At 42.6% G+C, this 13,648-nt stretch overlaps 1 protein-coding gene across 1 annotated transcript in view; it reads right to left on the bottom strand.

The window, feature by feature from the left end:
- Nucleotides 1-78, bottom strand: part of kcnk18 (potassium channel, subfamily K, member 18) — a 12,917-nt gene extending 12,839 nt beyond the window's left edge. Inside the window, exon 1 of the mRNA XM_063491131.1 lies at nucleotides 1-78. This exon is cut by the window's left edge and continues 151 nt beyond it. Within this exon, the coding sequence (XP_063347201.1) occupies nucleotides 1-78 (78 nt within the window).
- Nucleotides 79-13,648: the final 13,570 nt, after the last annotated feature.

Genomic DNA, 13,648 nt, shown 5'->3' on the forward strand with positions numbered 1-13,648 from the left:
AACGAACCTCCAAAAACGCGCCGCGCACTTCTTAGACTCATTCTTTACACTTATCGTTCTCTTCGCTTTCACTGACATCTTCGTCCCCGCAGCGCCTGCAGTCCGTGAGGAGAGCGCCTGTAGTTCCGTTAACTGCTGGCTGCGTCGGTCTGTCTCTCTCCTGCCAAGTGCAGAGAACCGCGAGTCCGTCGCGGGGCCGCGCACAGCCAAAGCGGAAATGATTTGACTTTAATTAGTGCACATGGTTAATAATAAATAAATAAAAAGTTACGGCCTTGATGATCTTCAGTTGAACATTTCAGAACAAGTTTCTGTTCCTGATCAGAGATTAAATTCACTCCACCCGTTAAAAACACATCCCAACAGCCCAGACAGAGTGGCCCACATATTAACATCTCTACACATAAAATCAAATTTACACAGTTTTTTCAACTTTAACTTGTATTTTTTTTTTGAATATCTTTACAAATAAACCTTTACAAGAGCCATTCTTCCACTTTCTTCAGGACCCTGTCCCAGAGGGTACAATCTAGACAGATCACCAATCTGTCACAGGACTAACACTAACACACTAACTAACACACTAACACTAAGGGAAGAGGTGGCTCCCAGGAGCAGATTCATAACACTGAGGTTCAAACAAAAACTATTCGATTTACAGGGCAAACTGTAAGAAAATGACAAGACTCGATGGGTCTGGATTTACATGACATGTCTGAAAGAGGAAGGACATCAGATCTGACTACACGAAGTAGCTGAAACTGAACTAAAAAACCTAATGTGCAAACTGTTGTACAAAAATGGGGCGCGAGGTGGGGTGGGGGGGCTGAGGGAGGCAAACTGGAATGTGAGATGACTGTGGAGAGCAGGTGGCAGGTGAGCGGGGAGCAGAGAGCTGCCACATGACGTTCTTCTGAGAGTCTGACTCTGCGGCTGCCTGTGCTCTCACCGGCGGTGCATCCAGCATAGCGGACAGAGGACAGTGGGAACAAAACCTCTTGGTCTTCTGCTTTCTGAGTGGCTGTCCTCCACTCCTGTTTTCTCCACCCCCTTCACCTACAAGTGTGAGTTCTGCAACACATTCACCACACAACGTCAAAGCGCACATATTCCTGAATTTATGACTTGAGAGGGCACAGCTGAGCTTTTGTTCTCTGATTCCAGAGGTCTAATCACACCTGTGGTTGTAAGCTGTAAATAAATCAATGAGTGCATTTTAAATTACAGTTTGCAGCTTAAAGTATATTTGTGAAAGTATCCTTAAAAATTAGATACTTACAGAAAACTTACAAATTTGTCAAGGAATCAAATAATTGTATTCAATTCAATTCAATTCAATTCAATTTTATTTATATAGCGCCAAATCACAACAAAAGTCGCCTCAAGGCGCTTTATATTGTACAGTAGATAGCACAATATTAAATACAGAGAAAAACCCAACAATCATATCATATGACCCCCTATGAGCAAGCACTTTGGCGACAGTGGGAAGGAAAAACTCCCTTTTAACAGGAAGAAACCTCCGGCAGAACCAGGCTCAGGGAGGGGCGGCCATCTGCTGTGATTGGTTGGGGTGAGAGAAGGAAAACAGGATAAAGACATGCTGTGGAAGAGAGACAGAGGTTAATAACAGATATGATTCGATGCAGAGAGGTCTATTAACACATAGTGAGTGAGAAGGTGACTGGAAAGGAAAAACTTGATGCATCATGGGAATCCCCAGCAGCCTACGTCTATTGCAGCATAACTAAGGGAGGATTCAGGGTCACCTGGTCCAGCCCTAACTATATGCTTTAGCAAAAAGGAAAGTTTTAAGCCTAATCTTGAAAGTAGAGATAGTGTCTGTCTCCCGAATCCAAACTGGAAGCTGGTTCCACAGAAGAGGGGCCTGAAAACTGAAGGCTCTCCCTCCCATTCTACTTTTAAATACCCTAGGGACAACAAGTAGGCCTGCAGTGTGAGAGCGAAGTGCTCTAATAGGGTGATATGGTACTACAAGGTCATTAAGATAAGATGGGGCCTGGTTATTTAAGACCTTGTAAGTGAGGAGCAGGATTTTGAATTCAATCCTGGATTTAACAGGAAGCCAGTGAAGGGAAGCCAAAACAGGAGAAATCTGCTCTCTCTTTCTAGTCCCTGTCAGGACTCTTGCTGCAGCATTTTGGATTAGCTGAAGGCTTTTCAGGGAGTTTTTAGGACATCCTGATAATAATGAATTACAGTAGTCCAGCCTGGAAGTAATGAAGGCATGAACTAGTTTTTCAGCATCACTCTGAGACAGGATATTTCTAACTTTAGCGATGTTGCACAAATGGAAGAAAGCAGTCTTACATATTTGTTTAATATGTGCCTTGAAGGACATGTCCTGGTCAAAAATGACTCCAAGGTTCCTCACAGCATTACTGGAGGCCAAGGTAATGCCATCCAGAGTAAGAATCTGCTTAGATACCATATTTCTAAGATTTTCAGGGCCGAGTACAATAACCTCAGTTTGATCTGAATTAAGAAGCAGAAAGTTAGCGGCCATCCAGGTCTTTATGTCTTTAAGACATTCCTGCAGTTTAACTAATTGGTGTGTGTTACCTGGCTTCATGGATAGATAGAGCTGCGTATCATCTGCATAGCAGTGAAAATTTATGCTATGTCTTCTAATGATGCTGCCTAGGGGAAGCATGTATAATGTAAATAGAACTGGTCCTAGCACTGAACCCTGTGGAACACCATAATAGACCTTAGTGTGTGAAGAGGACTCTTCATTTACTTGAACAAATTGGAGTCTATTAGATAGATATGATACAAACCACTGCAGCGCAGTACCTGTAATACCTACAGCGTGCTCTAATCGCTCTAATAGGATATTATGAGACGCTAAGTCCACCTACATATCTAACCTGGTTAGCAATAATGTCCATAAACCTCAGACTTTGTTTCGTGTTTTAAACTCCATTGTTGATCCTCATACGTCCACTTGCCTCACACCTTCTGTCACCCTTTGCAATGACTTTTTATGTTTCTTTGTTAATAAGATTTCCCTTCTGCAGTCTGTCATTCCACCTCCACCTTTAAATCCCTGTGTTTCTCTCCCGTGCCAATCTGCCTTTAATCAGTTTGAGCTAATTTCTCTTTCTCAGCTGCATGAAACAGTCTGTAAGGTCAAATCCACCAACTGTTCCACTGACGCTATTCCCTCTAGTCTTCTGAAGCAGGTCCTGGACTCAGTTGGACCTTTCCTTCTGGTCCTGATCAATGCCTGTCTCAGCTCTGGTTGTTTCCCAACACTTTTTAAGCATGCTGTTGTTCAACCTCTCCTCAAAAAGCCTAATCTGGATCCATCTATACTCTCTAATTATAGGCCCATCTCCAATCTGCCCTTTCTGTCCAAAGTATTGGAACGAGTTGTCTTCAGGCAGCTCCAGTCATTTTTAGACAACAACAGTCTCTATGAGAAGTTTCAGTCTGGTTTTAGAGCTCGTCATAGCACTGAAACCGCCTTACTGAGAGTTTTTAATGATTTGCTTTTAACTGTAGACTCTGGTCGTGCTGCTGTCCTAGTAACCTTAGACCTGACAGCAGCCTTCGACACTGTCGATCATAACATACTGTTATCCCGCCTAGAACACTGTGTTGGTCTGAAAGATACTGTTTTAAAGTTTTTCCAGTCCTACCTGGATAACAGGAGTTTTTCTGTTCACCTTGGTGAACTGTCATCTCCCAGAGCTCCTTTAACTTGTGGTGTACCTCAGGGGTCCATTTTAGGCCCCCTGCTGTTTATTTTGTATTTGCTCCCTCTGGGCGATGTGCTGCGCAAACATAATGTGTCCTTCCACTTTTTTGCTGACGACATTCAGATCTACCTCCCTCTGAGGTTAGACTGTAAGGACTCTTTGCAGCCGTTATTCTCCTGTCTGTCTGACGTTAAGTCTTGGATGGCTCTTAACTTTCTACATCTAAATGAAAGTAAAACTGAAGTCATTGTGTTTGGGCTTCCTAAAGACCCTAACCCTTCTTTTGATTTTATGGGACCCCTAACTTCTGAATGTACTTCCTCCATTAAGAGCCTCGGTGTTACTTTTGACAGTGCTTTTAAATTTGATAAACAAATCAGCTCCGTAGTCAAGGGATCTTTTTATCACCTACGGATTTTAGCTAAAGTCAAGTCCTACCTGTGCAGGAACGATCTAGAAAGGGTGGTCCATGCTTTTATTACTTCACGGCTGGACTACTGTAACTCCCTTTATGCTGGTTTAGATCGTTCCTGTTTGCATCGCCTCCAACTGGTGCAGAACGCTGCTGCTCGCATGCTGACCGGTTCCAAAAAGAGAGACCACATCACTCCGGTCCTCTGCTCTCTCCACTGGCTCCCAGTTGCTTTTAGGATTGATTTTAAAATTTTACTGCTGGTTTTTAAGGTTCTTAACGGCACTGCACCTCCTTACCTGGCAGAGCTTCTTAGCATTTACTGCCCCAGGAGATCTTTGAGGTCAGCAGACTTGATGCTTTTAGATGTTCCCAGGTACAGATTAAAGACTAGGGGAGAGAGGGCTTTTGCTGTGGCTGCACCCAGACTGTGGAACAGTTTACCCCCTCACATCAGATTCTCCACAAGCCTAGGAACTTTTAAAACTGCTCTTAAAACTCACCTATTTTCATTGGCTTTTAGCAAGGTTTAACCTATTGTTTTTAATTTATTGTTTTATCAGTGAGGTACTTATGTACCTGTGTTTTTATAGTATTTTATATTTGTATTTTATTGTACAGCACTTTGGTCAGCCTTGGTTGTTTTTAAATGTGCTTTATAAATAAACTTGACTTGACTTGACTTGACTATGATCAACAGTATCGAACGCTGCACTGAGGTCTAGCAGGACAAGCACAGAGATGAGTCCACTGTCAGAGGCCATAAGAAGATCATTTGTAACCTTCACTAAAGCTGTTTCTGTGCTGTGATGAGCTCTGAAACCTGACTGAAACTCTTCAAATAAGCCATTCCTCTGCAGATGATCTGTTAGCTGTTTGACAACTACTCTTTCAAGGATTTTTGATATGAAAGGAAGGTTGGAGATTGGCCTATAATTAGCTAAGACAGCTGGGTCTAGAGATGCTTTTTGAGTAAAGGTTTAACTACAGCCAGCTTGAAGGCCTGTGGTACATAGCTGATTATTAGAGATAGGTTGATCATATTTAAGATTGAAGAATTAATTAATGGCAGGACTTCTTTAAGCAGTGTTGTAGGAATGGGGTCTAAAAGACACGTTGATGGTTTGGAGGAATTAATTATTGAAGTTAACTCAGAAAGATCAATTGGAGAAAAAGAGTCTAACTTAACATCAATGGTACTGAAAGTAGCTGTAGATAATATTACATCTGTGGGATGATTATTGGTAATTTTTTCTCTAATGATAAAAATTTTATTTCTGAAGAAGTTCATGAAGTCATTACTAGTTAACGTTAAAGGGATGGTTGGCTCAACAGAGCTCTGACTGTTTGTCAGCCTGGCTACAGTGCTGAAGAGAAACCTGGGGTTGTTCTTATTTTCTTCAATCAGTGACGAATAGTAAGATGTTCTGGCTTTGCGGAGGGCTTTCTTATAAAGCAGCAAACTATTTCTCCAGGCTAAATGATGATCCTCTAAATTTGTGACACGCCATTTCCTCTCCAGCTTACGAGTTATCTGCTTTAGGCTACGTGTTTGAGAATTATACCACGGAGTCAGGGACTTCTGATATGAGGCCTTAGTTTTCACAGGAGCTACAGTATCCAGAGTCGTACGTAGTGAGGAGGTAAAATTATTAACAAGATGATCGACCTCTGTTGGAGTAGCGTTCAGATAGCTGCTCTGCTCTATGTTGGTACAGGGCATTGAAGATGATAACAGTGGGTGGATTATATTCTTAAACTTAGTTACAGCACTTTCAGAAAGACATCTACTTTGATAAAGTCTACTCTCCACTGCTGTGTAATCAATCATTGTAAATGTAAATGTTATCAGGAAATGATCAGACAGCAGAGGGTTTTCAGGAAACACTGTTAAATGTTCAGTTTCTATGCCATATGTTAAAACAAGATCTAGAGTGTGATTAAAGTGGTGGGTGGGTTCTTTTACATTTTGACAGAAGCCAATTGAGTCTAATAACAGATTAAATGCGATGTTGAGGCTGTCATTTTTAGCATCTACATGGATGTTAAAATCACCCACAATAATTATTTTATCTGAGCTGAGCACTAAATCAGATAAAAAGTCTGAGAAATCAGAGAGAAACTCTGTGTAAGGCCCAGGTGGACGATAGATGATAACAAGTAAGACTGGTTTCTGAGTTTTACAGCTGGGGTGGACAAGGCTAAGCATCAGGCTTTCAAATGAATTAAAAGTCTGTCTGGGTCTTTGGTTGATTAATAGACTGGTGTGAAAAATTGCTGCCACACCGCCCCCTCGGCCTGTGCTTCGAGGTTTCTGGTAGTTAGAATGACTCGGGGGTGTTGATTCATTTAAACTAACATAATCATTTCACTGTTTTACTCTTTGGTTCAGATGTGGATACTGTATTGTTCTTTCTTTTTGATTTTTTATGTTTAAGTTTTTTATTGCTGGTTTTTGGTTTGTTTTTTGTCTTTTTGGGAGCTGACACCGTCTCAATGGAGATGGGTTTTTGGGGGGGTAACAGGAGGAGAGAAGCTGCAGAGAGGCGTGTAAGACTGCAACTCTGCTTCCTGGTCCCAACTCTGGATAGTCATATTTTGGGGGGTTTAATAAATTGGTCCATATTTCTAGAAATGAGAGCTGCTCCATCCAAAGTGGGATGGATGCCGTCTCTCCTAACAAGACCAGGTTTCCTCCAGAAGGTTTGCCAATTATCTATGAAGCCCACATCGTTTCTGGGACACCACTCAGACAGCCAGCAATTTAAGGAGAATATGCGGCTAAATATGTCACTCCTGGTCTGATTGGGGAGGGGACCAGAGAAAACTACAGAGTCCGACATTGTTTTGGCAAAGTTACACACCGATTCAATATTGATTTTAGTGACCTCCGATTGGCGTAACCGGGTGTCATTACTGCCGACGTGAATTATGATCTTACTGTATTTACGTTTACCCTTAGCCAGCAGTTTTAAATTTCCTTCAATGTCGCCTGCTCTGGCCCCTGGAAGACAATTGACTATGGTTGCCGGTGTCTCTAGCTTCACATGTCTGAGAACAGAATCACCAATTACCAGAGTTTGACCCCCGGCGGGTGTGTCGCCGAGTGGGGAAAACTGGTTAGACACATGAACAGGTTGGTGGTGTACCTGGGGCTTCTGTTTAAGACTATGCTTCCTCCTCACCGTCACCCAACCGCCCTCGTTCCCCAGCTGCTTGGGGTCTGCCGGGGAACAGCTAGCGGGGCCTACGCTATCTTCGGCTGCACCAGCTACAGGGGCCTGGCTAGCTACGGGTGAATGAAGGGTGCGAAGCCGAGTCTCCAATTCAGTAATCCTGGCCTCCAGAGCTGCAAATATGCTACATTTGTTACAGGTATCATTACTGCTAAAGGAGGCCGAGGAGTAACTAAACATCTGACACAATGAGCAGGAAAGTGCAACAGGGACAGGTGAAGTAGCCATGGTGCTAACGAGTCGGCTACGAGCTAAGCTAAGCTAGCGAAACAGTAAAGAGACAGTGAGTGAATACTTTGGCTATAAATTAGGTAGTGAGCACACAGAAAGGGTGATTCAGATGAAGCACGTTAAGATTATACTATGAAAAAGGGATGTATCAAAAGATTTCAATTAAATTGCTAAGCAGAAAAGCTACTCAGAAACACCACTGTGTTTGAGCAGGAACAGGAAGTGATACTCTACCACAAAGCGAGCGAAACACCAAGTGACAGCGCCACCCGTATTCTGCACTGTAAGTTATTGTGACACTATCTCTTTTTTAAACTTAGCCGTACGGGGGTGTCTGTAGCTTGGGAGGCAGAGCAGGTCATCTACTAATTAGAAGGTTGATGGTTCGATCCCTGGCTGCTCTAGTCCAAATATCCTTGGGAAAGATAATGGCACCCGTCCATGAGTGTGAATGCTCGATAGAAAGCACTTACAGCAACCGAACACTTGAGGATAGAAAACAGCGCTGGTACAGACGGGTGGGTGAAGGTGAACAAAACGTCTCCTGAGGTAAAAACTCTAAAAATTACTGCATACTTTGATTTTATTCATATCGACAGTCAGCGTCGAGTTACGTACTGTTTGAATGAAACGGTGTACATTTCATACATGTAACACTCACCCTTACTTATGCTGCAATAGGCCAATGCTGCTGACGGCTTCCCATGATGCACTTTGTGTTTTTTAATCCATTCATCTCTTTTCACTCTCCATGTATTTATACACACCTTTGCATTTAGTCATTAGTTACTATTAATCTGTAGCACAGCAGAGAGCCGTCTTTGTCCCGTCTCCTCCCTCGGCTGCTCTGCCCTGAGCCAGGTTCTGCTGCTGGGTTCTCGTGGTGTGCTGTTCCCACTCCCACTTGTTGTCCCTGGTTGTTCACTGATTGCTGAGGTTTTCTTTGTGTTCTTGGAGGATCTTTACCCTACAATTTATCACTCTTTGAGACGACTGTTGTTATGATTTGGTGCTATAAAAATAAAATGTAATTGAGCAGCTATGGTGGAGTGGGGTTTTGTTTTAGCAACAAACTCGATGGGCACATTTTCAGAAACTGTACTATGTTGTCTGTCCTTCATTTTGGCGGTTCTGTTTCCTGGTTTGAGCGTATCCACCCCCGAGTGTCCCAGACCGGAGAAAATGTGATGAAAAGTGAAAATGAACGTATTATCCTGAACATCTTGCCCTGTGAGGGTCTTTGGTGGATGTTAAGTAAAAGCACTGTCCTTTGCAGGTGATCACTGATTAGAGCGATTGCACCTATGTTGATGTTGACACTATTCATGTTCCTGTTTCAGGATTCAAGACATTTATTGTGTTTCCAAGTGTTGAAGTGGTGTGAGAAGGAACAATATAAAGTAATGGGGGTCCCTGTGAGGCAGTATTATAACAAGCTAAAGAAGTAGCAACTGAAACAGTGATAAAATGTAAAATGCAATACAAATTCAAGAATGTGTATGAGATAATTAAGAAATAATACATTTTTAAGGTGAAGGGCCTTGATACATATGAGGATGAATATAAACTCATGTTAAAGGTTCAAAGCACAAACATCAGATGTGATGTTTGGATGTTTGGTTTCCTTCCTCCCTGGAGCACAGCTCCCCCTTTGTACTGCGTTGTTGTATATTAACGTCACTGTAAATAAACAGAGTTCTGCATCAGAGTCCAACCTGCCTCGCTGGCTGTGACAGGATCATCTGACAACAAAATGGACTCATCAGCTCTCAGTGGTTGGGTGTGCCCTTGGCTCATAAGAAACGCTGCCGGACGGGCTGATGCTTCGCTACAACACCGGAGAGCTCGGCGCGATCGCTCAGTAGATTTCAGAAGTTAAAGGTATGATTAGCCTCCTGCTTCTGCTGCTATTCCTTCTCCTCAGGTCACACAGCCACCTCCTCCTGAAACTTTTCAGCGTGGAACGACCTCGCCAACCCCAGAGGTCTTCACAGGTGAGTTGGATGAATGTGCTGGATTTCTCACCCAGTGTTCCCTTGTTCTCAAACACCAAAAGAGAACATCTGAATCAGACTGGTGACTGTTTCAGGACAGAGCACTGACATGAGCCCAGCCGGGGTTAATCTCCAAACTCAGCAGTGTTTTAGATGGAAGCTTAAATCCTGATGCAGCTACTCATCACATTTTCACCACAAAACAAGGTAAACAGAGTGTGGCTGACTTCTCTCTTTATTTTTGGGTTGTAGCTGATGAAGCGGGGTGGCAGGAAAAGGCACTCCAAGGAGTTTTCTATATAACTCGATTGATTAAAGAATAGATTAACTGCATAAGCGTGGCACACATCACGGGATTGTCTCATTCACATGTGCGTTACAGTAGTTAGAAAGCTCTTTAATTAGTCTCTCCAAGTCCTTACAGTAACAACACCAGAAAAAGACTCACAGCTCACAGATCTAAACCTCTCTCTCTCTCTGACAACCACCCTGAAGAAATCAGTTTGCATCTCTTTGAAGCCCTGATCACTCTGTTCTTCCTTGGCCACCCCTGGTTAAGACGCCATCTACCCAGTGCTGACATTTTGGAGCACATACTGTTACCAGCATTGTTTAAAGCCTGTCTCACGTCTCTTTCCTCTGATTGTCCGTCACAATTTCCAGTTTCACCTGACCTCTCTTCTATATGACATGTTTATCTGCCTGAAGTTATTAGACTCAGCACTGTCTCTCCTGCCTCGTAGACCCTGCGTCTGTACCGTTGAGCTCCTTCCCAGTACACCACCACCCACCAGTCGGTTGAACAGTTTGCTAAAATGAGAACCGGATACCCTGGAAAAATACATCACAGACGATAAGAACCGAACAGCAGGCAGGTATTCTCTCTCTCTCCTCTGTCTGTCGCTGTTGTTGTTGCCTGCACTAGTGGGCAGAACTCATCCTGGGTTCCCGTATCTGGCTTGACACCTGGAATAGTCACCCACCTGTGGCTGATGATCTCATTAAGGACCACTACTTATGGCAGTGGCTAGTCACTCTTTGCTGGATCGTTGAGAAAAAGCCACAGATTCCTGGTTTCCCTTCCTCAGTGTGTGGTGATCCAACCCAGAGGTGAGAGGGAGTGTGTTTGTGGATTATCTGATATTTGGATTCCCTTCCTCCCTGGACCCCTGGAGCCCAGTCCCCCCCTTTGCACTGTCTTGTTGCATCATTAACATCACTGTAAATAAACAGGTTCTACTTTGACGTTCCAAGACCTGAATCACAGTCCAACCTGCTATATTAATTAAAAAGTACAATAAAACAGAAACATTAATTTAATGGAAAAAGAATCCAAAGTTCAGCATTTTAGGCAACGTTTTTCGGGAAGTACGAGCTGCCACTAAAGCAGTTAGGCCCCTTTAATCTCTTAAACCGAACGATCCAGCCCTCAGCTCTACAGACAACAGATGCTGTGGGATTTCTATATTTAGTGACCCATGTGAGAACCAACTGTGTCACAATCAGACACCAGCTGTGGCCTCTTTCTGTGATAGGCTGTCAAATACTACTTTGAGTTAATTTACTCAGTCGAGCGAATCACAATCAGGTATCAGATATTCATTCCTATAAATAATCAAAATCAGAATACTTTATTATTCCCTAAGGAAATGATGTGGGCTGCCGTTGCTCCAATACAGTAACATTAACACAAACAAACTAGACTATTTATCAATACAATATGTTAAAAAATGAGGAATAGCACAATACATACAATATATACAAGTCACCATGTCATAAATATTCAGGGTTGACAGATGCGATTATAAAAAATATCAAGAAATTGACAGCAACATTACAGAGTAAGAAAGAGCGAGTAACAGGCTGTAACTATTGCAGTGTTCACAGTGTGTTAGATGGAGCAGTTGTACATTTCTTTCTTTCTTTGTTTGCTTTAACACTACATGGGAGTTGGGTCAAAGCTACTTCATGCAAACCCTCACAACTTCAGCCACACCACAGTTTATCTGTACTTTACATTCATTATATTTAAAAAGAAAAATCACACTTCTGAGCCACAGCTCAGGATTTATTTTATACACAATTTTTATATTGGGAGGTGGTCAGATACATTTGTTAAGAACTAGTTGGAGCGGATGGTGGTTGCACAAAGCACCTGACCTTCATGCAGGGGTCAAACACCTGTCTGGCTACAGGATGCTAGTGGTGTACGCTAACACAAAGACAATATTCAATTCATTCAAAAACATTTATGAACTTTAACCAGGAATGTGTGTCGTTTCCAGGGAAACAGTAAAGGATAAGTGATCATGATGAGGGCTCTGTGTTCACTGCTGCTGGGCTCAGTGATATGATATCATTATTACATAATTCATTTATTACTCATTTATTTTCAGTTTTCATGTTTCAACATGCTCAACTATGTATCTGACCAATCTGACAGAACGATGTGTGTGAGTGTGTGTGTGTGTGTGTGTGTGTGTGTGTGTGTGTGTGTGTGTGTGTGTGTGTGTGTGTGTGTGTGTAAGAGAGCGACAGAGAGAGATTACAATAATAACAAACCCTTGGTAGACATAATGATACCAGACTTTTGCACACATGCTGCCATCGGGAGTCTCTGTCAGTGAGTCGCCTTCGCTGTAGATGGAAATGACTCAGGGTTCTAATACTGAGGTGACTTAGTCCCATTTGACAATAAAGCAACATTACATATATATGTTCATTTTTCATGTCAACAAATAGTTCAAAAACTGCTCGTTTATATATAAATGACTGAAAGGTGTTTGTTAAAGGTGAATGTTAAACTCTCATGTCTTTATTATCATCTTGTATCTCTTGTGATTATTATTTGTAATGATCCCCAAAGGTAGCTTTGATCTTGGAAGAGGATGATGATATCCGTAGTCTATTTTGGCTGGACAGTTTTAGTTAATGTAATAATTACCATAATTGGTGTGCGACTGGCAAGCTACAGCAGCGGGGACGTCCCGGGAGTGTTGGCTCCTCTCGATATGATGCTGTGCTCAGACAGCCCTGCTATCTGCTTAGGATCAGTGTAATAAACATTTGACTGGGATCTGACAGGTTAAAAAAACACCAGTCAGAATGCCATGGCTTCTGCTCATTACAACACTGAATAGTCACAACATACCAAAGTATGCAAACACTGAAGCAGAAGCGCACTGCCTGGCGTCAGACTCCACATCGTACACAAAGCTTTTAAAGGCAAGCGAAGTCAGCTGTGTTTGTGTTAATGTGACTTATTTTGAGGTAAACTTGGAGACATCCTCAGCAATCCTAAATCACTGGTGAGTATGTTTATAGTGAGGCTGATCTTAAAAGAGCGTGCTCTGTGTCTCAGCATGAGCCATGTACTGATCTAAGAGCTCACGGCACATTATTAGTGCAGATGGTCCATGAAGATCACTGGCACCATATCTTCATGGTTAATACAGAGTTTCCGAGTCATCCTTCTGGCAAACGACATGATGATTTCATTCTCTCACCTGCCAAATAAGGAAAAGGAGAGAAGCCAGTCGTTCATCAAAAAATAAAAAGATTAAAAAAAAGACTTTAAAAAGCCTGCTATGCTGGCATCAGCCATTTCAACACTAACACTGGTACATAGGAATTCAATACTGTTCCTTGATTTGCCAGTTGCCAGACATGCAAGTCTGCAGTAAGTTATTTCACATAATCCGGACTCAAATGCAGGACACAAGGAGGAAGTTACACAGGATTTATTGACAGAAAAACTCCACGCAGATGGAAGCAGGGAGTGAGGGTGGGACAGAGGACTGGATGGGACCGGCAACAGCTGGGACACGTGAAAATCCTCAAATGTCATTAAATGAGCAGTCACAGGATTAATCATGGAGTGAATTTCAAAATAAACAATACAGTTTGGAGAAAACTTCTTAGACCCAGTATGTAATTGGATATTTCTAGTGGACATCCAGATATTTTGACCAGGATGGTAAGTGGAAGGTGGAAACCAGCACTGGTCAGCCAGACGCTGGATCTCTTCCAGTGTCCTCTGCCTCCAGCTCC

Source organism: Pelmatolapia mariae, linkage group LG13 (assembly GCF_036321145.2).
Source record: "Pelmatolapia mariae isolate MD_Pm_ZW linkage group LG13, Pm_UMD_F_2, whole genome shotgun sequence".
Classification (NCBI taxonomy): Eukaryota; Metazoa; Chordata; class Actinopteri; order Cichliformes; family Cichlidae; genus Pelmatolapia; species Pelmatolapia mariae.